The sequence below is a fragment of the Diorhabda sublineata genome, chromosome 4 (genome assembly GCF_026230105.1).
Source record: "Diorhabda sublineata isolate icDioSubl1.1 chromosome 4, icDioSubl1.1, whole genome shotgun sequence".
In the NCBI taxonomy this organism is placed as follows: domain Eukaryota; kingdom Metazoa; phylum Arthropoda; class Insecta; order Coleoptera; family Chrysomelidae; genus Diorhabda; species Diorhabda sublineata.
In genome coordinates this window covers 10,448,885-10,475,743 of record NC_079477.1, presented here as the reverse complement: position 1 = coordinate 10,475,743, position 26,859 = coordinate 10,448,885, and the positions used below count along the sequence as shown (strand labels likewise).

The 26,859-nt window shown below is 32.4% G+C and overlaps 1 protein-coding gene across 1 annotated transcript in view; it reads left to right on the top strand.

Moving 5' to 3' along the window:
* The window catches only part of LOC130442988 (serine/arginine repetitive matrix protein 1-like), a 137,494-nt gene that overhangs the window by 69,182 nt on the left and 41,453 nt on the right, over positions 1 to 26,859 (top strand). Inside the window, exons 2-3 of the mRNA XM_056777418.1 lie at positions 4,789 to 5,005; positions 13,246 to 13,429. Coding sequence (XP_056633396.1) covers positions 4,851 to 5,005; positions 13,246 to 13,429 — 339 coding nt within the window. The 5' untranslated portion in view covers positions 4,789 to 4,850. The remainder of the gene's footprint in view (positions 1 to 4,788; positions 5,006 to 13,245; positions 13,430 to 26,859) is intronic.

Below are 26,859 nucleotides of genomic sequence, written 5' to 3'. Positions count from 1 at the left end.
GGGGGGGCACGTGGACGGTCAACATCCAAGGATCGATCTTGGATGGCTTTATACTTTTGTTCAAGATCAACAGGAAGGAAAACGATTATTGTAAAACCAGAAACTAGTTGAGTAGTTCATTTTATCATGAACAATTTATAGCCCTAAATATCCAAAAACAAATATGTATATACTAAAATTTTCAAAATTGGTGTAGCAATAAAGCTTTAAGTTCACAGAAAATGTTGTATTTGAATATTTTAGCACTGAATATAAGTAATCATTCCTATGGAATTTCTACTCTATGCTAAAACCTAAAAAGCATACTCAACATAAGTAATGGACTCACTTGAGATTGAAGATAAATCAGAGAAACAACTAAATACTTTCATAAACGAAGCTACTGATATCTGGCTACAAAGGTCAAGTCAGTTATAGAATTTTAGGGTTGCTTTTATAATGGTCATTAGTGCTTTTGTCTTCCAACAGAATTACACTTTATGCAAATTGCAGATTTCGAAAATGATGGATCTATTTTTAAGGTATCATGTATCAAATATAGTCGTAAATAAAAAATTGGTGTCAATTTATATAATAATTAATTCAACGTTCAAATAATACGGTTACGAACAAGCTCACGATATGAGTCCATATTTAAGTAATATTCGTAAGTATATTATTATTAGTTAGGTGTATTCTATGGTGTGTAAATAAATTAAGAACGTAAGATACTTATTATTCCACTCCATGAAGAAAGAGTCTGAATAAACGTTACAATCTGATTGATGAATGAATTATTTGGGTACCGATCTTTTATTCTATTAAATTGGAAATATCATCGTATGCTCTAAAAATTGAATTATTTTACAGTTTCATACAAAAATATTGTTTCTTTCTATATGGCCCTTACTAGATAATCTCCTTTAGATATGATGCACTGATTGTAATAATTAATATTATATTTTTAATCGTTTTGATAGGGTGAACCATTGTTTATTGATAGAAAAATGCGACAAAGAACTGGTTGGGTTGTAGTTTGATCCTCAACCGAAACCGTGCCAAGTACTTCCTCTCTCACAGATGATTGAACAAGATATAAGAAACGGACTTTCCAAAAGCACCTCGTCGGTTTTTGAATGTTCACAACAAGTAGTTTTTGATTTAGATAAGATATATTATATCTTAACAATATTGTACTATTGATATTGAGTGTAGACAAGCTACCTTTGGTCCTGAAATCCAATATTAGCATGATAAATTCATGATTATCTACCAATATTGGGTACTATTCTAAGTTAACTTTGGATCTAAGGTCCGTGATTTTCCTGATAAACTCACCTACAATTGTGGTATGCAATCAAGTATTTTGCTTAACAATATAGTTCATGCATGTATAAAACCTATTTTTCACATATTTTAAAATCCAGTGCAGCTGTCCATCTACTTCTAGCAATTATTATTATATTAGAAAACCCTGTAAGAACATAAGCTCATTTTATTCAAATAAAAACTTAAAAATATTATGTGAATTTCAATTCTTTCTCTTCCTTTGTATTTCTAGTCCTTTGAAGTTCATAATCTGTTTTAATTTGTTAATCTCCTGATTTATATCACTATATACATACTATAAAACATTCTCTATTTATTTCTAATGAGAATATGTTATAGTAATAGATAGTAATAGCATCTGTTGATTGATAAACTGTCGAAACAAATCACAAAATGTTTTCCGTTCATGCACAAAACGCGTTGTTTTGTCCAGATTTTAATACTGAAAATATAGGGAAATATTTCATTCAATCAATAAAAAAATACGATCTGAGGTCAATTAAGTCTTTGAGACTTTAGCTCTTCGATATTGGCATCCTTGATGGTTCGTCCACTTTCTCCCGCTCAGTAACTGTCCAATAGTTTCCCGCCAATTGGTATTTGTAACCTTCAGTTGGGTTGTGAGCGGTCGTACCGTGCATCATCTTGTACCTTTCATTTCGATGTTATCCTCTTGTGATTAGATACCTATTCGTACGAGACCTAACACATATGACCAGACGGTTGGAAATACCCAACACACCACGTGACATCAGAGTTACCATACAAGCATATGTTGGGAACGAGGATTCTCAAAACCCAGATGGCTGCATGCCAAGTACCAAGCTAGATAAAAGGAAAGCCTGCTCCAAGTGTTAGCATCAAAGAAGAGGAAGACAAATCATAAATGCATAAAATGTGACCAGCCATTATACTTGGAATGCAGCAGGAAAATTTGCACTTTATGATCTCGATTCACTACTTTTTCTTATTTATTCATCCACCCTCCTGAAAAAACGGTTTCTTCATATTTCACGGTTTCTTTTATTAATCACCTAAGATTCCTAAATTACCAATTGGTATATTAGTATGGACAATCATTTTCCTGACGTTCAATGAATTTGACTATATTTTATTGAGCCCATACGAATAACGTACCAAAGAAGTACAATGAATTGAAGGCATTGAGAGTTTAAATATAGCTTCATATCGTCATTCTAATCTCACGAAATATGTGAAATATTTTATCAATATATTATAGGATAATCAATGAGCTAAATTTAAACTGCACAAACGATAACGCTAATAGCATAAGAATAGTAAAATATATGTTACTAGTTCATAAAAAGAATGAACAATCAGTTTTCCAATCAAATAAGAGGTGCTTGTCATAAACGTTAACGACTTTACCGATTTTTATTCAATTACGTTTTTATCATAGCGCTGTTTTTATATTGCCGTCGATTTTATCACTCTACGAATTCCATCATACAAAAAAGTCCAATTTCAAACAAAGCATAATATTCGTTCGTATATTCTCATTGGATTGTTTTTGGGTTGAACAAAAACAATTGTTATTTCAATGTATAATAAAATATAAAACTAGATTTAATTTGAAATTTACAATATGTTATAAGGTATTTTTTTTCTTTCATCCATCTCCATAAACTATCGACTAGGTTTTATTCCCTGAATATCATGCGCAATCGACGTTCTTCTTATTTTCCATGAACTTGTTTATGTGACCATGACTTTCTATTTATTGAATACTCTTTTTGTCCAGTTTTTTTTTTTAAATTCGGGAAAGGCGACCTAACTATTGAAATCTAAATGCAAAACTAACACGGTTAGGTAACGTACTAGAAAATTCAGATACGCCTTAATATAACCTTGCAGCGTGCTGGTGCTCCTAAAGTACCCAACGAAACCATGAAGGTTTGAGACACGTTAGCAATACGAGGATGGTCCTAGAATTACCTGGCCCAGCAAAGAAAACACAAGAATTTTGGGAAAAAATAAATTAATTTTTCAACGTAATCTCCTCTTGGTTCCATACACTTTTCCCAGCGATGTTCAATAAGTTCGATACTCTTCATTGTTGTAAAATATTTGATGAACGAGACATTTTCTCAAGTATTGGAACATAAAATAATCCGAGGAGGCTAAATTTGGCGAATAGAGCGCATGTGGTAGCAATTCATCAATTTTGTTTTGTCTTGATGAAACAACACTTTCTTTTTAGCCAAATGCAGCTGTTTTGCTTGATTTCATCGTTCAAATGTTGCAATAAGTTCACATAATACTCGCAGTTGATAGTTTTTCTTTTTCAAGATATTCAACGAAAATGCCTGCAGATGGAACGGTCTTTACCTTCTTTGGAGCCGGTTCTCTCTTTTCAGACCATTGTATTGATTTTTCTTTTGTTTCGGGTGTGGACCGATAGACCCATTTTTCAAAATGCCTACTGTGCCTGCTAGCTCGCGCACTTCCAGCCGACGATCATTATTCTACTGTTGATAACGAAGGAGCAGTCTCGCTCAGAGTAGAATCTAGTTCAGTTTTTATATTGGTTGAGCTAATGCCTCTCAAATAAAAGTATTGTACCAATAACGATAACCATTTTTTTCAATGTTCACTGAAAACGTTTACTATTTATTGCTGCCAAACAAATAATGAATAATAAAAAACTTGAAATATATGCAGTAGAGATTGTATACTTTCTACTACAGTGGTATTTTTCAAGCAACTACCGTCATCTCTACGTCCGATCAGGTACTTGTGGGACCTTCCTCGTACGCATTTTCTATGTTTTGTATTGTAAAAAACAACAGAGATGTTTGGATTTACTTCTGAAGTCTGTGAAAGAAGCCCCTCAGCACGTCATCATTAAACTGAGGTTTCTACTTCTAAAAACTGATGAACCTAGGTCTATTGAATGTAAGTCGTGAGTACCTACCACAGTTTCATAAATTAAGTTTCCACATTATTAATTTTCAAGTAACAATGTCTTTCTCTTAGCTTTGATATTTCCTAATTTTTTCAATATTACGACTTTCATGGTTCTTTGTTTTCACAATCGGTAGTTCCGAGATATTGATAAAATGATATTGTACGTGAGTGACATCATAATTATTTATGTATCAAGGAATTAATAGAAATAAAATGGGTGAGAAGCAGTCGAACAAGATTTGGTGGTCACTGTAGCAGCAAATGAAAGGAGAACAGCTGGTTCTTCTTCATACAGATCCCTTCATTATCGGATTATATGATGCTATAGTATAGTTTTCCCAGCAATATTCAATTTTAATACTCTACTGTCATTGTCTATCGAATTTCGAATCTCTTGTATGTCTATCAATGCTATCTTCAGCAGGTAATCAAAAAATAAATGTAAAAGTCATTTGTTCTGAGATACTGATCATAAAATTCTAACCAATATTCAACTCGATGTATACCAATCTAAGTGAAATTCATGATGCTGATAGTTATTTATCTTTTCAGATGAACCATAAAACTGGACCAGATTGGACCAATGACATATAGTGCGCGAAGCAGTTCGGAAAATGAGCCGAGACGAAATGCAGTTAAGAGATAGATTGCTCATGCTCTCGGATCCACATAAGCCTTTTAATGTTAAAAGAAAGCCCACTCTCACTAAACAATCTTCAAAATCAGGTCCTAAACTTAGCGTACAAGATTTTGTTCGAATGGATCCAGGGTAAGTATATTTAAATATGAAATTGGTTATTCTAGAATACATTGAATTAATTAAAACAAAAAGATTATGATGGTCCGCACACATTAGAAAAATGGAAAAACGACAGGGAATAAGAAAAATTTACCAAATAGAGACCAAACAAGAAAAGACTGCCAGGTAGACCAATAAATGGATGGGAATATCAGATTTCACAGGATGTACCAAGTCTCAAATCACGTTATTGGAATACTCAGATACTGGACAGGAAGATATGGAGCTCAAAGTTCAATTTTGCAACTTTTATTTATATAAAATAGAAAAGTATGAACAAAATCACTTTTTAGTACTTTTCTTTTTCATTTTAATTTTATTTTCAAGAGATGCAAATTTCTAACATCCATTATGAAACCATCGACTGCAATTGATACATTTTATTCAGTAATTGTTTCGAGTAATTAATAATGTTTGCCACACCCTATGCACTCTTCATTCCATTCTTCACTTTCGTACAAAGCCAATTGGTTTTTTGCTTTTAACCACATTCTTCTATTTAATTTGACGGTTTTCTCTTCTTCTTCTGAATCATAATGCTTTGTGAATCATTTCGAATGCATTCAAATTATGCACCTTTTGTTTTAAACCACTGTTGGAAAGTTGGAAACTAGCAAAATAACGTTTTCGAACAACTTTCGTAGTATGGCGTCAATATCAACAATTGAAACATCAACATTTTGCCAGATGCATGTAACGAAATACATTTTTAGTTGCCTGAGTTGACTAGGCGGAGCTGAAGGCGGTAAGAAATTTTTATTCACACTGCTTGAGTTATGTAGTGTGGTCTCTGTATCTTGTTTCATTTCAAAAGTAATAAACGCGTCTGGAATCACTTTTGGATTAAAAGTACCTGTGGCTCTAAAATCAGGCATTATACCGCTACGGTTCTAATCTAGAATTTTTCCAAAAATTTTAAACAGCTTCCAGTTGTAGGTAACTCGGTAAATAAAGTAAAATGATGTTCGGTTAGGAAGAATAGTCATCTACAATTAGTAACAAAAACATAGAATTTCAACCAATCCTTGAAAATGGTAGCGTTGTTCAAAAAATAGTTTTTGAGCTTATTGTCAGTAAAAATTTAATTGATTTATTGTTCAACTATAAATCGTGTTCGCCGATGTTGAAAATATTAGATGTTTCCTCTGGAGTTGGTTATCAATAATAATATTATCCAATATCACATGGTTGAAAGGCTCATATTCTAGCACGAATGATGCAAATTCAAATGTTTCTAGTTCTATATCATTTCCAAACACCCATGAGACACACATCGTTTTATTTCACCTCACTCCTTAATATAATCATTTAAACTTGTTTTAGAAATACCAATCGCTAAGGCGGCTTCATTTACACCCATTAAATGATTTTGTCTACATTCAATTTCACTTTATAAAAAATCGAAAAACTATTAAGCCTTTTCTTCATTTCTCTTCCCATAAATTGTGGGAATTTTTGTTAATCTATATCAATTATAATATATTCAAGTAATTGTTCGAATTGGGCATCATTAATTCACTTATTTTCAATAATCTATGTCATGGTTGATATCTCCTGATGTCCACTAATAACACTGGTCGACAAAAAAACATAATAATGAATAGAATATTGTGATAAAATGGACTATACAAATAAAAAAATATGAAAAAAAATAATTGTAACACGTAAAATTTTTAAGTTACATTTATTAAACAATATTCATTGGTAAAATACTTAATATTTATTATTATACAAAAATATTAAAAACAAAAACTTTAAAAAAACATCACTTTAAATATCAATAACCTCTACTTTTTCCTTTTATGATGGGTTGCACTTTCTCTTTTTAAAAAGCAACACTAATCACCCATCATGGCCGAATCCCATAGTTCTTCATACCGAATTAAATTTCCATTGTTCTAATATCTTTCACCCTGCTTATAACTGACAGCTCCCAAATTTTTGAGAAAAAATGTCGAATGGGATTGGAGGAAATGAATTTTCGATGACATTCAAGCACCAAGGGATTTGTAGGAGTCTAGAAGTTCGTCAAAAAACTGTTGGTAATTTGGATATTGTTGCCCAAGAACCCCTCACTACACTAACAAATGCATTTCATGCTCTAACCTCGTTTTTTGCAAAATTGTCATTGTCCAGCAATTTTTTTATTTGTGGCCCAATAAAAATTCCTTCCTTTAATTTGGCGTCACTCAACTGGGGAAAGACTTCTCTAAAGTATTTGAATCTATCACTGTCTCTATCCAAAACCTTTACAAAGTTTTTCATCAATCCAAGTTTAATTTGAAAGGGGGGGAGCAAGAGGGATATTTTTGGGACCTACAAGAGGTATAAACTCAACATTTGGAAATCTCAGTTGGAAGTCACTTCTTGCTTGCCAATTTTTTTTATATTGTGTTGATCTACTGCCAAACTGTGGTCTTTCCCTACATCAAATCATTTCGTGGTTCGAGATTCAGATCAGTAACTTGTTTTATAACGAAGAAATCCAGTTTACAAATACTAACTGTAGCTAGAACAAATATCATTAGAATTTTGAATCATTCTTCTAATTTGTCTTCTGATACCTGACAAAATACAGAACTAACTACATTCAATAACTATTTTCAGAAAATATTTAGTGTTGACTTAAAAGTTCCCAACATCCAGTTAATGTGGGATCGATATTTAATTTGAATGCACACATTCAAAATGAATAGCTTGGCATAAGGATTTCCTTCCTACGTTGTGTTATTCGTGAATAGCATTTCTCATAAAACTAGCAATTATATATATATAAGTGCAAAAACGTTGGCACATCAAATCTCAGTAGCGCATTACGAAGAGAAGTGGAAGTAAAAGTGAATAAAACTTCTCACTTCTTAGAAATGTAATAATATTTGTTTGACTTCCAACTGTTGCTGTTGACAGGTGACGTGACTCGTATTATTCTCATCAACTGAAGTTCCATGCTCTTGATTGGATGCTATTGCTTTCTGTCTGTTTCTATTTTCTCTGTTTTTAACGAGATATAACGAAATCAGTTCATTACTTCTCTCATTATATAGGAAGCCTTCGTGAGCTAACGTTTTATAAACAACATATCCAATATCTATTTCAAAGAAAGTAATCTATCGTTAATTTCCCGAATGGAGAATCTAATCACGTATTATTGATGAAAGTAGGAGAATAAAAACATCTCTTTAGCAGAACGTACGAGTCAACAAAATAAAAATATATAAAAATTTGATCCCAAAATTCAACAAAATTATTCTAAATATCTCCAGATTTATTTGATCGTTTGTAATTTTTGAGATACAGGTTCATTGTCTTCAGTTCTTATACTAATCAAAAATAATAAAATGAATATTTTCTTAACGTTAACATGCCTTACTACAATCTTAGAGGCGCGGCTTTCACCTTATATTGAAAGAAAGAGATAACAAATTAAAGCCGGAAAATCTGACTGGTCATCTATTGTTTCCAGAATCGATGAAGTTAGAGAGCAGTGATAAAGTAATAGTCCAAATATACAGCATAATTAATAGAAACATCCAATTCGAAGTGGTTATTAATAACGATCAATCATAGGTCAATAAATTTTTCTGCAAGATTGAAATGCATCTTTGTAGCATAGAGATGTTTAGAAGCTAGCTCAAGTAGCTAGATTGGGCATCCTTGGACCAAAATGCAAGCTGCTAGCAATAAATATGTGTACCCAGAATTGTTTCAATAGAAACATAACTAGATAGTACATTTACAATATGGCTACTAGATCACCAGGATATATCAGGCGACATGAAAGCAGGAAGACTTGCCAAAAAGGGGCAGTGACTTATATTTGAAACTAGAGATTACTATGATCTCTACCGTGTATTGCCATTTGTGACCATTGTCCCTGTTTCTCGGTGTCTAATACTAACTTGACATCAGATTCTGGCGAGACGAGGTTTAGAGGTGTATAGCTGAAGTTTCTGATGTCCTGTAATACAATTCACATAGTTTCAGTGTCAAGGTCAATTGAGCCCCTTCCACCCTCTTTTTGAGGTGATGTTGTTCTAATAATGAATAACTGTATAAATGAATAACTACTGTTGGTAGTTGTTGCTCTTCGTCTTTATTAACCCTTTGTTAACCCATAAATATCTTTTAGCTTTTGCAGGTCTCAGTTATCGTCTAATTTTTGTTAAAAGAAGGCTCACAATAATTGAGTGCACTCTGTAAGTCTACACACATCCACAAGCTAGGAGTGAGGTACACTATGGGAAAATTTCTTGCTCTCCATGGAAATAGTATGTAAATTTTGGTGCCCCCCCTGTGTTTTTCGAAGTACCACAGAATCCACAATGCCAAAAGATTATACAAAACAGCATCAAATTTGAAAATTGATACAGAATTTTTCGGAAGAATCTGCCGAAGTGGCTTCATCGAGATCACTAGAAAAAACTTAATTATTCAGATCCTTATATCACATTTTATCGTCCAAGAAGTAAAACTTAATTTAAAATATGTTCTTTAACATAACAGTGATGAATAAAAATTGTACTAGTTTTTGGTAAAATCAAATGAATATCTACAGTTTACCATGCCAATGAACAAGATGAGAAAACTAGGCAAGATCGATAAGAACGACGGAACTCTAATCGGGACTACTCTACCAAACTCCATAATATATAAATTATGCTGTGAATACATTAATCCATGTATGTTTGTAAATATTTGAATCCATGTGTTTATTTTAACCGACAAAATCTGAGAACTATTTCGAATTCTGCGCCCAAAAATAAACTATGATATAGAAACTGAAATTCTTGAGCCATTTTAATGGAAAACGTTGACCCAACAAATTTATATGTTTGTACTCCTTTGGTTAATCAAATAATAATCAAACAATAGATTGTTATTCAAAGGGGCGAAGAGACTTGCTTCAAAACCGTAAGATATTCGGCTTGTTTGAATATTAGAATTTCTATATAGCTGAATGAAATAATTATTTCCTATTCAGATTTCTGTTGATATACTTCGAATTAATTAGTTATATCATCATCCTAATCAAATTAGAATGTATATACTGAAGTAATTGTATTCATAATGTGGTAATGAGGTTACTGTGCACTGAAACCCACTTAAATATTTGGTATTTATATCTAAAAATTGATCTGATTAACAGATTAACACATTTTCAAGTACAAAATGGCTCATTTATTAACCAATCAATTTAAATGTTATTCAGACTACTCATGTACGTCATAAAACTACAAATAACATAACCTCAAAATGGTTTATTGTATAATAAGTGAAAAAAATTATATAAATTTCTATCCCGCGCAGAAGGTTGTTGGCATGAACCGAAGGCGAAAAATGAGATGAAAAGGTGGATTTTTCACGTTTCTTATATTGTACTTTTTCTATGGAAGAGATTCAAATGTAGATGCATTCATTAAGTTATATTTCAACAATTTTAGTATCTGGAACCGAAGTTGACTGAGAAATGCACTGATCTTCTACAGAACTTCACAGGTTCTAGTGGCACTGGCGGCTGAATCAATTCTACTACTACTACTACTACTGTGGCCACTTACATCCTAGTTGATTTTTGGCCTCGCCAACAAGTTTCCTCCATAATTTTCTATCCTCAGCCATGCCTACTTCTCTACCCAGTCTCCTTACATCTTCAGCTACTTGGTTCTTCGATCTTGCTCTTGGTCTTTCCAGTGGGCATCTCCCTTCTGGTTGACCTCTCCACACTCTTCTTATTGATGTCTTTTCACCCCTTCTCGTTACATGACCCAGCAACCAAATTCTTCTACTTCTTATCATTATCTCTGATTTTCAGTATTTTCCATACTTCTTCTTCGAAAACTGGCCCATATATCCTCCTTAATATTTTATTTTCAAATGTTATTAACTTATTCTGGTTGTGTTTTGTTAGTGTCCATACCTCAGCTCCATACAATAAAACTCTCTATATTATGACTTTGTATATTCTTATCTTCGTATTTTTTAACAGCAGTTTACTTTTAAGTAATTTCGATAGGCTCCAAAAACATCTACCTCTTCTCTATTCAATTCTACTACATTTTCTAAAATTTTTATTTTGTTAGTCATAGAGTTATCGATATAGGATTCTGCAACATTTCTGGATTTCCAACCGATGGAGCTAGAAAATCTTGTCTCAGATAATACTTTCGAGTTCGGTTATTAAAATATTTCGTTATATCTTTTACAATGGTGTCAAATTAATTTCTTTCTAACGTTTCGTATATTTGCAATTTAAAAAATTTAAAAAAGCATGTCTCGAATGTGCATGGTTGAAGCTCCGCATACTTTGTATGGATGAGGTAAAATTCTCTTTAAACTATAAGATTTGAAATCTTCTATGTATTCAAATATATTAAACCAACGAAAAATGTTAAAAAAAAAGTATTGACAATAGCTTTCTTGCTCCAGTCTATAAAATTATTGTTATTACAAATATCTGATGCTTAATGACTAATATTTGAAGGTCTATTTTCAAATTTTAAATCCTTGTATGACATTATAAATAAATAAATAATAAATAAATATTCAACCGATCTCAAACCAACTCAACCGATCTAAAACCTACAATCTACAAAGATCTACTCTTTTCATTCGGAAAGATGGAAGCAATAATAATTGTGCAGAGTTTTGAACGAGTTGTTATCGAAACGCCGGCAATTTTTTTTATGTTTTCAGAACATATTCGGTACTTATCGTCGGCGTTATGTACAAAAGGAAATTACAAGTGAAAGGTGCATTGACTTCTTGGATTTGATTACCAGATCCATGGCGAACTTCCTGCGTGGAGAACAATTTGACTCCAATAGATGTTGAAAATGCAGTGCGATAATTTTTTGCATCGTAGCCTAGAGTATAGTTTTATCAAGGTCTCAAATAACTTGTTATCGTTGAGTTGATATCCTAGAATATCGAAGCTTTCTGTTTGTATGATTATTACATCAATAAAGTGAAGATTGGAAAACGACAATATTTATGAGACACCCTTTATATTTATAGTACATAATATGGATACTGACAGTAAAGGCGTTTTCACTAATACTTTGCCAGAAATATTATAAAAATGCTGTTAAAGTAAGTTTAGATTTGTTGTCGCAAATTTATAGAAAAAAGTATAAATTGGCATACGGAAACTTAATAAAGTGGAGTAGAAATACAAAAATAAAATCTTTTCCGGGCGACTACACTTTGGTAACAATATTGAATGTTACGAATCACTTTCAGTTTGAAAAATAACATTGATATAACTACGTATCAAAAATAACTTTCATTTTTAAATTTATGAAAAAAAGTCCGACAATCACGGCTCCAAAAAATCAAACAAATTGACAACGACTAATTGAAGAGATTTTTTATGGAAATCCCGATAAGGAGTATTTACGAATAAGCGTACGTTCTTCTAGAAGGAATTGAGGAATTGTTTTAAGAATTAAGTTTGTTTTTTTCTTGGATTATCTCAGATTTTTGTAATTATTGGGTATTTTTATTTGAGGACTGCAGTGGCTATCTAGTGCCTTCTTAGAAGAATCCGTCGGGGAAATAAAAACAAAATCAACTTAACCAATAAAATCATCCACTCTATTGAAAAACAGTCGAACCTACTATAATTTTTCATAAAATACTCAACATTTTAGAAATAGGGTACTTTAGTATTATGATAAAAAGTTTTACTAATCATGGAGATAAATTTTCATTCATTTTACTTGTAATGTTCAAATTTGAGCAGTTGTGGAAAAAGTGTAGTGTGCAACATATGAGGAAGGGACATTTCTCACTGGTTTGTGCACGAAATTCAACAGGCGTGAAAAGTACTTTCCTCATATGTCGCATAATATATTATTTCCCACTCACGCCCTCCATCTCAACACAAATGAGAAAAGCTGAGCGTTCCCTATTTTTTCTACTGCTATTGGGGTATGTATAATTACATGTACTAATGCGTAAAATTCCATAGAATGTATGATCAATACAAAACAATTCAATTAGTATATACTGAGCAATACAGAAAATTTAGCTATTATTTCATTACACTAGATATAATAGTGAGAAGCATTTAGTGAATGTGAGATGAAATAATTATAATAGCGAATTGCTCAATAATTTTATTCATCTAGTTAGGGTCAGATTTCCGGACAACATATTTCTTAATAATTCCGTAAGTTAGTGTGACCTTCAATATTTTTCTTTCATTTCAGATATACTCCAGATATTGAGCATCTCGTATTTCCGATGAGAAAAAGAAACCCTCAACAAGTAGCCCCGATCAATCCTCCTCAATCAAAAACTAGGTCCCGATTGGCTGAAATGTTTGCTCTTAGCAGACATTTGCAGCAGAAGTCATCCATTGATAAGGATTCCAAAAGGAGTTCAGTAGTAAGTGTAAGTTTCATTTATGTTTGAAAAATGATCCACTACATTTTTTTTTCAAATCGAATTTGTGAAAATAGTTATTTAAAAGAGTTGTTCAGTTCACCTAACTACTGAATATCATTCAACAGAAATTTTGGAAATAATTATAGAGAGATTGAATAGTAATTTTTAGGAACTTAATTTGATAAAAATTAACAATTTAGATGAATATACTCAGAGCTCTTAGCATTATTATTAGGAAAAATTAGAGCCCCAGGTTTTACATTTACTTTTCAATCCGTCTATTAAATAAATCAAGCCCACCTTTAAAGTTGGAAGAAAATTTATTGATGATTATGTAGTATTGAAAAGAATAATTCTGATCATAGAACAAACTTAATTACTGTTATGGAATTAATCTACTATCCAAACTACAATGTGAGGTAATAAGTCTGCAACAGCACACAATTGCGCTTTAAAAAAATATTAATCTGTTTCGCTATTGATGCCTGCCGTAGTATCAAGTCAGAATACCTCGGACTGATCAATCAGTACTTTCAATGCTGCTCGTACCGGGTGTCCCAATAAGAATGGCTCTCGGCCATATCTGGAGAAGCGTTTATAGTACAGCTTATAAAAAATTTATAACAAAAGTGACCTCGAGAAAAACCTGCAAATTATTTACAGAGGGCGTAATTAAATACCAAAAATTATAAAATGAATAATTCACAAATTTTGCCTAATTAAGATGTATTTAAACTATGATTATCGTATTCTTCAAGAAATTCAGCGTATATTTGATTTGATTTGAGAGCTCCTTTCTACCAATGTAAGAGTTATAATTTTAAAACAACCTAATGAGAAACGTATACGCTAGAGGGCGCTATTTATTTATTTTTATTTCCTTGAATAATGTTGAATGGAAACATGGAGTTTTAATTAAGGAATATAAAAATAGACCAAATTAGCAACAGAATAGCGAAAACCGCATGTCTATCTATTACGAGTTATCCTAAGAAATGTGTAAATTTTAAGCACTTTCCTTTAAACATAAATTACTCCGGGTTGACTGAACGGATTTTAACATTTTTTTACTCCTCAAAATTGTTTTTCCTTGTTCTATTAATAATAGTTCCAATTATTATGTCAATATTACTTATGCTGTCACCGGGAAACTGCGTTATGGAAGTTAAAATGGAAATATATAAAAACAAATAGTGGGCCATGAAAGAAACAAAACAAACAGATATGTCTTGTGTCAATTTAATAAACTTAAATTCGATATTTACTTAAAAGTTATATCTAAGATGATTCTTAAAAACGAAGAAGCATTTGATATGATAGGCATTTACTTTGAATGTATGAGAAATGCAACTGTTACTGGAGGGGAATATGCCATACAATATCCCCAAAGACGTCATCCTGGTAGTTTTTCATCGACTCATATACCGTTTAAGAACGACTGGAAATGTAAATCTTCCTGTATTTAAAAGATGCGGCAGAGTTTGTTCAGAGGAGAACACAATAAATGTTTTGGCATATGTGCAATTTAACCCGCATTTAAATATTAAAGCAATAAGTAGGGACTTGGGAATGAGCAGAACCAACGTTCAATGTATTTTGACAGGACACAGGAAAATAATGATGTACAAAGATATGTTTCTTAAACAAAATATACCCGCATAATATTATTTGTGGGCATGGTTATATGCTAACATAATAATTTATTCATCATTCCGGAAAGATATTTAGTAGGACATTGTATTTCTTTTAGATTTCATCCGTATCATTTAGTACTGCATCAACAATTGGTTGATCGTGATTACGACAGAAGGTTGGATTATTGCAACTGGTTACTACATATGGTATATGACGACCCTCAATTGCTGTCACGTATTTTGTGGTCAGACGAAGCTACATTTAGTGGTGACGGTACGGTTAACCGGCATAATATGCACTATTGGTCACAGAATAATCCACGCTGGATGGAAGAAGTTCAGTATCTGTGGTGATGGTCGGTGAATGGTTGTATTGTAGATGGTCAAATAATTGGACATTTTATTTTTAATAACGCAATTAACGGGGAAAGGTACCTGAATTTTATAAGGGATGAATTACCACTTCTTCTAGAAGATATATCACTAGCAACCCGTAGGTCTATGTTGTTTCAGCACGATTGGTGTCCGGCGCATTTCTCCAGACAAGTTAGAGAATTTTTAGATAATGGTTACTCTGATAGGTGGATAGGGCGTAGAGGCCTATTTTTTGGCCAGTCAAGTCACCAGACTTAACCGTCTTAGAATTCTATCTCTGGGTTAAAGATTAAAGACCTTGTTTGTGCAATTAGACCCACTACTAGAGATAACATTATAGAGAGAATACCAAACGCCATTCAGAGTATTTCGAGAGCAGAAATTGACTAGCGAGGTACCTTAAGTTATATTTCCATTTTAACTTCCATAGCGCAGTTTCCCGGTGACAGCATAAGTAATATTGACATAATAATTGGAGCTATTATTAATAGAACAAGGAGAGACAATTTTGAGGAGTTTCTCATTAGGTTGTTTCGAAATTATAACTCTTACATTGGTAGAAAGGAGCTCTCTTTAAAAGGCTAAGTTTTCATAGATATGTTAAGTAGAACTGGACTTACAGGCGTTTTTTCATAATATAGTTCCCGCTTCCCCCCACCTCTTATTTGAAGAGATAGACTAAAACTTGTAGAATCAAATATACGCTGAATTTCTTGAATAATACACAACTCTGTAAATAATTTCCAGGTTTTTTTTGAGGTCACTTTTGTTATAATTTTTTTTTTTCGAAGCTGTACTTTAAACGGTTACCGAGAGCCATTTTTATTGGGACACCCGGTACAAGTATTAAGATCATTGTACACTAGAAATTAAAATTGACAATAACGCCCAGAGAATATTTGATTAGGCATAAAAAACTAACAGCATTTTTGACAGTCACACACCAGAAAGCTTCATTATATACTATTATAGTATAATGTGAAATATTTTTTCGCCTTCGATGAAAATTTCGATCCGAATTTAGTGTACAAGGAAGGTATCTAAATAAAATTAATCCTGAACAAATGATATACATAATATATTATTTCCCAAATGCAGGCTGTATCATATTTTATCATGCATTAAAAGTTTGTGTTTGTGCAAGAAATATTCAGTTCCCTGTGGAAACTAAAATGCTTATTTCAATAAATGATTGCGGCTAAAGTGAGCTTGTTATTAAAAATAGAATTTTAAGAACAAAAAATACATCCATTTTAAGTAAATTAAATAACGTTCCTCAAGGGGCAGCTGATTTACATCATCCTCACGGCAGATTTACCAACTAACAATGATGTATTAGCAGCTACATGGCTACATGGCAGAAGAACAAATCGAAATCAGTACAGGTAACCTTCACCAACCGTAAAGGCAAATGCCCAGAAGCCCTACCACAGGGTGATGATATCAAATATCTTGAGATGCACCTGGACAAGCGAGTAACCTGGAGTAAACACATAGTCACCAAACACAAACAATTGGGTTTGAAACTAAAGAATTGATACTGGCTTATAGGTAGGAAATCCCATTTGTCTTTAAAAAACAAAGTACTGATCTACAAAGCAATCCTCAAATCCATATGGACCTATGAATCGAAGATACTACGAATTATCGTAAATGCTCCATGGTTTGTACCAATCTTTGTCATAACTTGTGACCTCCATCTGCCAACGGTTAAAGCGGAATTAAAAAACTTATCCATAAGTTATAAAAATAGGTTAAGCATCCATCCAAACAGACTGGTATCTAACCTAATGTTGCAACCAACAGTTCAGCTTAGACTCAAAAGCATATTCCTTACGATCTAATTAATAGGTTTTAACGAGTTAGTGTGTTGCCAATAGCCAAATCTAATTAATCTAGTTATTAATTATAGCTGTAAGAGAAAGTAATCAGTGGATCTCTTTCGAGCATGTCAATTTCTATAGTGTTGTCACATAATTTGCTTATTGTAATTATTGTTATAGATTGCAAATATTGCGGGAAAAAAAATAAGTGAGTGTTTTGAGTTTTGAGACGATCTGAAGTGTTCAAATACTTTAAAATCAAATCAAAATTGTGAGGATATTATGCTCCACTGTTCCAATTCTCAGAAATTAGCCTCATTTTGATTAAAACCTACACCCCGTTATCACTACATCTCAAATCTCTGGTTACTTCGTTTTCAAAGCTTTGAATAACTTTAATTTTCTTTTCCTATCATATTTCTCCAATGAATTTGATGAGTGTAACTAACATTTTCTAAATTAATGGAATAATCCTCAACTTTGTGTTTAGACACTCTATAAAGATTTTCTAAATGGCTTCGGATAATTTCCAAATTACTTAGGATTTTCATATTTATGAACTGTTTTTGGATAAATTATTCGGCATTGTGTAATATTTACAATGACTAGGAATAACTCCGCTAAGCAAACTCCTTTATATAACTAAAACGAGTATCTTAATCATTCTAAAAAATAAAAAGATAAAAGAAATGAATAAAAAAACCTTCTTAGGAATTAGATCTAAGAGAAAAACAAAGTAAACACATCGTGGCTGTGGTGAAAACAAACTGTGATGACCAGATGACTGTGGTGACCAGCTTCACTTGACTTGATATTCAAATCGGTAACTGAGCCCGTTCCTGTACTTTCCGGTTATATAAAAATAACAAGGCACCGTCTTCACTAGGTACTGATGACGGGGTGGATAGCTGCAAATGCTGCTAATATGTCAACCGCTTTATTCAGGAATATCTATCTACTATGTTTCTGATGACTCGCCAATACAACTGGTTACTCGCTATATTGGCCATAGACATTTTCTTCACGTTAGCTCCCAAAACATGATCGCGGAGGCTTTGAAGCATTTCCCGCACATCGCGGTAGGTCTTGAAATTCATTGAACCACTGTAGCTCTTAAAACTACGGCTTCCTTATATTCGGATTTATTGCGCTGGGGAATGATATCTGATTCATTTTTATGTCTTACTGAGCAGGAATGTCAACTTTTAATGTTAGAATATCGGCGGGAAGATCGCTCTTCATGGTCGAAATATCTTCCTTCCTGGTGAAACTCTTCTCGTCAATATTGGCAGAGATATTGTTTTTCAAACTTGAAATATCGTCTTTCATGGTAGAAATCGTCTCGTCTACATTTGTCGAAATACGGTTTTTCATAATCGAAATCTTGTCATCCGTATTGACAGAAACATCGTTTTTCAATGTCGAAATCTTCTCGTCGATAATAGCAGAGATACCGTTTTTCAAAGTCCAAATATTATAATTCATAATAGAAATCGACAAGATCAAGATGGAAGCAAAGTTTTCGAATAAAAATGTTTATGGATCATAGCCTTCACTTACCAGTGCCACTTTCACTCTTTTTACTAATTCAATCTTCTTACCGAACGTTTCCAACTCGCGATGCTCCAGTTCGGTTTTCAGTTCCGTCACATTCAGGTCACCAAGTCTCTTAGCTATTTATATTTATTTACAATACCCTACATTTGACACCAATGTAATGTTTTTCTTATTCATCTATACTATTTCTATTGGTGGAGTAAATTTACATACTATGTCTTCTACTTATTTAATCTATTTAAACACTAGACTTAACTAACTTTCCTAAATTACTAATTTATATCATCAATATAAAACACGACAGAAAGCTGTTCTGTTCTATTAGTTATGTTCTTGAAATGAGTAGAGACCCTCAAACAATTATTGACATCATAAAAAATGTATTAGAAGAGATATCATATTGTATGAATGTTATGGGATGAGGACTCTCCATGTGCACAGGAATATTATTCTTCCTTCCGGAACAGGAACTGGTGTGTATTCAAAGGAACTGAACATCCAGAAGTCAAACAAACTGGATGTGATATAATTCAAGCGGCATTCTACGCAATAAAGAAAGTTCCTATACAAATAGAGAAAAATAGCGACTCTAACAGAATCAATACAATCGACACAGACTGTCAGGTAGCCTTAAGAACAGAAGATTTACAATACACTTAATCCAAAAGACCATTTGAGTGATCACTGGCTATATAATTGCTGGCACAAGATTTCAGAAATGGAGACTGGCAAAAGACAACTATTGTGAAAAGTGCCTTATCGAAAACATCACCTTAAATGCTAAGAAGCATCACAAAGAAATAGCTCGATAAAAAATATAAAAAGTAAAAAGCAGCTTATTGAAGATTATTGAGTTGAAAATACTTGAAGTAAGTATAAAAAGGAAAAAAGAGATAGTTAACGAAGTTGTCAAATTATGGAAAATAAAGGGTAACAGAATTAGTCTCAGGCCTACCAGTCAATCAAGACTAATCTAAATCGAGATTGCCCGTATTAACTAAATCACATGAATAACATTAATTTCCTTTTCCTATAATATTTCTTCAATGAATTTGATGAGTGTAACATTTTCTAATTCAATGGAATCTCACTACAATATTGTCGCCTGTTGCTACATAAATATGGTTTAAATGACCAATGGGTAAGATATTTTATATTTATTGACCTTCTTGCCCAATTTATCTCTTAAATAATAATTCTATTAGAAATATATTAATAAAATATCATTTACCCAACTTATTTCTATTCTATACTATACCATCCATGAAAAAGCTCAAATGTGTACAGATGGTGGCATGTTTTTTTTATCGCAACTTAGATCATTACAGTTGTGAAATAAGAAATCAGTTTCCGTCGGTGTATAATTTTATAAATCTCCTGGGAAAAGTTTTTCAAAGGCATCATTGAGGGTGCAAATATATAAAGAAAGTTTTTCGGTATATCTTTGCCAACTTAACCAGTAATTACAAGGTGGGGAACATGGCTTGAGGGAGTTTTTTTCACACTGGGATAAAATAAATTTGATAACGATAAATTTTATGAGAAAAGTGTAAAATCGATATCAAGAGGCAAAAAAAAGTATTATAGAATTCAACAGTGAAACAACAAATCACCTTTATCATTGAAAATAGTTAATAGACAATAACAATACGAGGTTTGTTGTTGGGTAATTAAATGGAGTTTTTTTTAAATAACATCATCTAAATGATAGTCCTCTCGAAGACAGCACTCCTCTAAACGCGAACACAGATTTGTGATAACTGTTGTCAATAAATCGGGCACAATAGCTGCCATTTCATATATACTTTATGTTTGAGGCAGGAAACATACCGTTACTTTCGGAATATACAGTGGTTTTTGATGTGTCATTTTTGGACTTTTTTTGGCCCAATAACGATATTTTTGTCGGTTTAGGACCCAGATTTTCTCGTACTGACTCCTTCATCCTATTAATATTGTCTGTGGTCTTAGACATTCTTGGACGACCTTTTGCTGATGGCTTAAGCGTGGAACCGGTCTCTTCAAAACCATACTCGTATTTTAATTATTTCGCTTTGTCAAGACTATGAACGACCGTTCTTGTAAAACGTTTGAACATAAAAAGCGCGACGCTTTCCGTCGAAGTGACTCATGGGTATTAAAACTTTATGAGTGCAACTATCCAACCACATTAGGCTCCCCTCGCCCACGCACCGTTTACCTCGCGAAAAAAGAAGATGCAATTTGCATATACAATATGACATCCTCCGTACACTTCCGACGTAGACACTGCAACTTCCGGCTACTTCTCTGGTGAAGATACCACTCAATGGACACATTTTCCAGAAAAAAGAGACAATTAAAACTAATACGAGTACAACGAATGCACTGAAGGTAATTCCGAAAACAGATATCCAAAACTATGTTGAATCATCGATGGCAGCTTGTTATTCAATTAAATGTTGCTACTTTGAAATATTCTACTCACCGAATAATACAAAATGTGGAAATACGAAGGTATACTAAATACTTTTAGGATTAATCTTGTGATATTATCTTATAGGCACGTCAAATATCAAATGGAAAGTGAAAATTATAGGGATTTAGTACTTGAAGTAATGAATTTTTCAATTAATAAAAACAGACATTTTCGTTTCTTTCTTTCTTTCTGTTACTGCTGATGCTTTCTATTAGATGTGACACTAAAACTTGTACGCCTATATTTAACTAGAATTTCTTCTTTGATTTTGAATATTCTTCATTTACATCTATCGATTTATGTCGTTGATTTTCATATAATACTATTTGAAAAATTTCCAACGCAGCAACGTAGAGTAGCGATTATAAACGAAATCCATTCATCACAATTTTATAACAAATAATAACAAAAGAGTATCACTTTTCGAATAGCTAAGTTTCTGTGAGCTGCAGTACCTTGAAAATTCTCTTGCTTCAGTCTCTATCTCCACAGCGACATAATTATGTTGATATTTTTTGAGAGGTATCATAATCAAATGTTGTGTTTCGATGTTGTTCGCAAACAGTTACTCTTGATTAGTATACTGAGCACTATTTCCACATTGAAAAACATTCCACAATTATAATAGAGGGCTGCGTATCACAATAAGAGGTGTAATCGAAAAAAACAGTCAATGGATTTTTATTGTGGCAATTATATCTCATACAATCAAGTGTTGAAATAAGCTGTTACAAGTTTCAACCCGTTCCAACTGATCAGTCTGCTATTATAACAGATTTAGTCATCTCGTGTTAGCAGTATCTGAAGTCAGTATGAAATTGAAACAACGCATAAGTTTAAAGTTGAAAAGAGTATCAAAGCATCTGGCGAAATGTTGAAATCTACATCATAATATAGAATATTTTTAAGACTGTTTACAAATGGTAAAATCGGATGAAAATGAGTGTAAAGCGGAATTGAATATTTGTGGGCTTTGTAGGCTGCAAAACAAATTATTTCAACATATTTTTTTTACAAAATCGTTACAGGAAAGAGTAGTTTGAATTGTAAAATATTCAGTGACCCACCTGGCTCTAAAAAAACTCGTCAATAAAAGACGTACATCCAGGACATGATTAAGGTTTTCTTTGAATGTGAACGTATATTGCAATCGGAGTTGGTTCCAATATGAAAAACTGTAAGCTACGAATGTTATAAAAGGATGCGTACAAAGAGGGGATCTGAAAAATGGACCAATAGTTTTTTTCAACATAACAACGCGGAATGACACAAGTCGTTTCGGATTTACGAGCTTTTGGACGCTAAAAGTCTTTCTGTTTATCTACCATATTTACCACCAAGTGACTTCTCGCTATTTCTAGAATTAGGAAAAGTACTAAAATGTTGTACGAGGAAGCCACAAAAAAGCAGATGAAATTTACTCCGAAATTCTTTTAGTCATAGATGAAAAATTGGGATGAGAGCAGCTCGAAGTGGATAATAGAATCGTGAATTGTTTTAAATTTTATGATACTATGTTTACCTCATTTCCACTAAAATATATTACCATATTTATATACAACTTGTATTTTTCGACTTTACGCAAAATTCAAAATTACTGTTTATGGGTTATAGTGAAGTTGAGCTATACAATTTCTAATTTTTTTAATAAAAATTCAAAACCAGCATTCCGTGAACATTAACAAGACAATATAAATCGTGCCATGATGGCAACTAGTGATATGTCGCCACTATAATAATTATCAGGGGCGGTTAGTGCATAGGTGCTGCACAGCTCTGATGAAAAAAGGAAACTAAAAAAATGATAGTTACATTACTTGAATAAAGAAAATGTAAACTAATAGAACATTTTCAATTTTCCAAAGCAGAATCTTCAATATTTCGTCTTATAATACCTTCACAAACAAAGAAATACCAACGAACAACGTTAAGTAATATCAATCAGTTGATTATTTCACCTACCTTCCACTTCACGTTGATTCAGTATTATTAATCATCTGGGATATACATACGTGCTCTGCGCGCTCTATTCATGACCTACAATCATCTACGTTATATTCCAGGCGGTCTAAAATAGTGGCGTGAATTAACTGGAAAAAATCGCAAAATTCAGTACAGGACAACGTGTTTTAACATGCTTAGTTAATAGCTTTCTTGCTTATTCACGAACTGTCAGATTCTTAAGGAAATGAATTACAATATACTATAATGGAGTGTGTGTGGTTTTGGGTAATATAAATGTTATTTTTAACTTGATAAAAACAAGAAGTTTGTTGAATATATATTGTAAAATTAGTAAACAATATTATAAGAAAAACTTCTGTGAACATAGAAACTAGCTACGCCAGAAAACTTACTTAAGCTATTTATGCCAAAATCTTTCTGTCTCTAAACAAAATATGCATTATATTGTTTTCCCTTTGTGCTGTTTGATGGCGATATAGCTTGGACATAAATAGGTTGCAAGGATATGGTACACTTAAGCTTGAAGATAAAAAGACTCTGAAACTCAAAAAGCCATCTCTATAATCACATGGAATATACGTTATTAGTATCAACCCATAGCGTAACTCAATTAGATTTAACTTATTGATTGAATATTAAGAGGCATAATGAAAATGTGTCAACAAATAGATTTATCATTGTATATATAGTTATATTGAATTTTGTGGAACATTATAGCTAGCTCTCAGCGAAAATAATGAAAGCGATACTCTCAATAAAATTTACATATTATCAAATACAACTCTAAGTAATTACCTAAAATATTCTTCATTGTTCAGAAACCTAAAGAAAAACAGGAAGATGCGCTACAGTGTATGCTGGAAGTCGGAACAAACAAATGAGGAAATTGATAAATTTACTTTTTTGCGATCATGGCGGATGAAACTACGGACATCGTTGCAGAATCTCAACTAGTAATTATTTTCAAGTATCTTCGAGAGGGTGAAAGATGCAATGTAGTAGCATTTACAAAAAACAATTTTAACTATTATCATTGAAAATTCATCTAATAAAATGATTGCACATAGTTATGAAGAAGCTGGCATTCAAGCATTAATTTAAAAATTGTACTTTTGCCCACTCCATACATTCCTATGCCCACTAATTGAAAATTATATTCTAACATGCTTTCACAAGTTCTCAAGTACATGTATTTTTTTTGGAAATTTAGATGTTTATTTATGATATTATTTAAAATTGTGCAAAATATCGATTCAACTCTAATGATGATCTAGTAGTTACATCACCCTTCTATTCGAAAAACTTTTCAGAGTATTGCTGCAAATTTCCTGGAGAAAACTCACTTCTGCATGTTCCTACTATCACACACTTGATAGAGAACGATAACGAAATGAGCTGTCTGTTATTTATTCAAGCAATGATTGCAGTTCATTAAATAGCGAACTACCGTTTCTGAAATCATTTAGTAGATACAGTGAAAAAACTAAAAACTTCTTATAAATTTTAGTAACAACTAGCATGAGAATATAAAAGGTTGAAAGAAAAATTAAATCAAAACGTTTCTTAGAAATATTATACTGAAATAGACGAATTTCATGTTAAAATTATAACAAAATTGCGAACTAGAAAGGAAGTAGGATAGGAATTTTCCTTAAATGAACGACAAACCTATAAAAAAGTTAGTTTTGCAGAACACTTAAAATTTTCCATCACTGCTAACTTCAATGAAACCACTGGAGACGAAGTCTGCTACTTTTCGGTGCTTTGTAATACTAAGACTTTTCTGCTTTTTATACCGCATTTTATTTGAGTTTTTTTATAACAACAACCGCATCATGAAATTACTACCAGGAACTATTGGTTCGGTTCATATTTCATATTATGCTAATTCGTGATGTATTCTGTCGGAATACATCGAATTCCAATTAGTGTCTACTTTCCTATTTCACGTATACCTAGATAGTCATTTGCTCGAGGGTCATATTTTCGGCGATAGTTGCCAATCACGAAAGGCGCATTTGTTTAAAATTCTCAGCAATATGGAAATTTCTAAATATCGTCAAATAATTCCAGTCTGTTCATCTGACTTTAGCTATTTCTCTTCTTTTTCTTATTAAAAATTAGTTATGTATCAAATTCTTGTGAGGCAATTTTTCTTTTCATCTCATAATTAGTAAAATTCTTGTAGAAAGAAATTAATTTTAACCTCCAATTCTACGAAATTTCCGAGACATATTTTAATGAGAAATTTTTATAGTCTAAATAAAAATTCTTTTACAGGATGTATTTGAATTTTGTATACAAACATGTCTAAATAAATAATACGTTGATGCACTTTGAATTGTGCTTTGTCCATTATACCTTGACAACAACTTCAGTTGTGTAAAATATTGGATACGAATATAGTGAATACTGTATCTTTCTCGAAATTTTTATATTTTCATATCATTCATTTCTTCAAATTGATGCCTATCGAGACTTAAGTCAATTTCGGCGTAGCTAATAGCTGGTAACCTATTGATTCTAGAGACACTGAGGTTTCCAACTATAAAACTAACCAAAACATGTTGAGCGAATTTTACAAAATGAAGTGCATGACTCGATAATAAAGAGAAGAAGACCTAGTGGACATGGGACTTGAGTCCTAAACAACAATATTGAGACCAAAGAATAATTTTAACCAAAATAAATGGTTATGGTGACGATTATGTCTTTTGTAACACTGATGCGTAGTTAGGTGAGCAACAAGCCGTGGCAATCTATTTGATCCCACTGGCAGCAGACTGCTTGGATAATATGGGAAAGTTAGTCTTTTATTATGGCAAATATCTTTTATCTTCATGATAAAAAAATGATCTGAAGGTATAAAAATTTTGGTAATCAAATCAACTTGTTATTCCTTCTTTTATTTATAGTCTATAAAAGCAAAAAAACTCTGATATATAAATTGCGTTTATTGGTTTTGTGATCGAAAATTAGGAATATTTCTTTCTAACAATTATAAGTTGGATATAATTTCTCCAAACGTTTCCGCTTTTAATCGAGTTAGTAAAATGTCGGCCAAAACTTTTAAATTGCGACTAAACTTCGTTAGTTAAAAATATTCCCTTTTGGTTGTGTTGTAAATAATTTAATAAAGTTATACGAAAACCGGACCTGACATAAAATCGATTGTTATAGAGGAGAATAGAGAAGAGCAACTTTATTATGGAAATAGCTTTCTGATAGTGAAACTCAGAGTTCTGAACACATTGTTGATGCATTGACGACTATTGAATATGAACAAAAGCCACAAGATCTTATCAACCTTCCGGTTTATTTCAAGACTATTGATAGTTTGTCGTGAGAGTGATTACTGATTATAGAGAAAACTTAAGGATACGTTTCTATATTTGAGACGCTATTGAATGCAGTTCTCGAAAAGGGCAATTGAAAAGGCTGCAATCCAAAGAGCCTCTGTACAAATGTCGGTGCTGCTACATACATATGCAGAGGACACAGCACTGAAGACAAGAAGTAGAAAAGTCCCAGAAGAAGCGAATCTCAGGACCTGAGAAGCAAAAAAAGAGAATTAGAAATAAACAAAAAAACTGATTATATGATAAGTATATGATTAAAAATAAA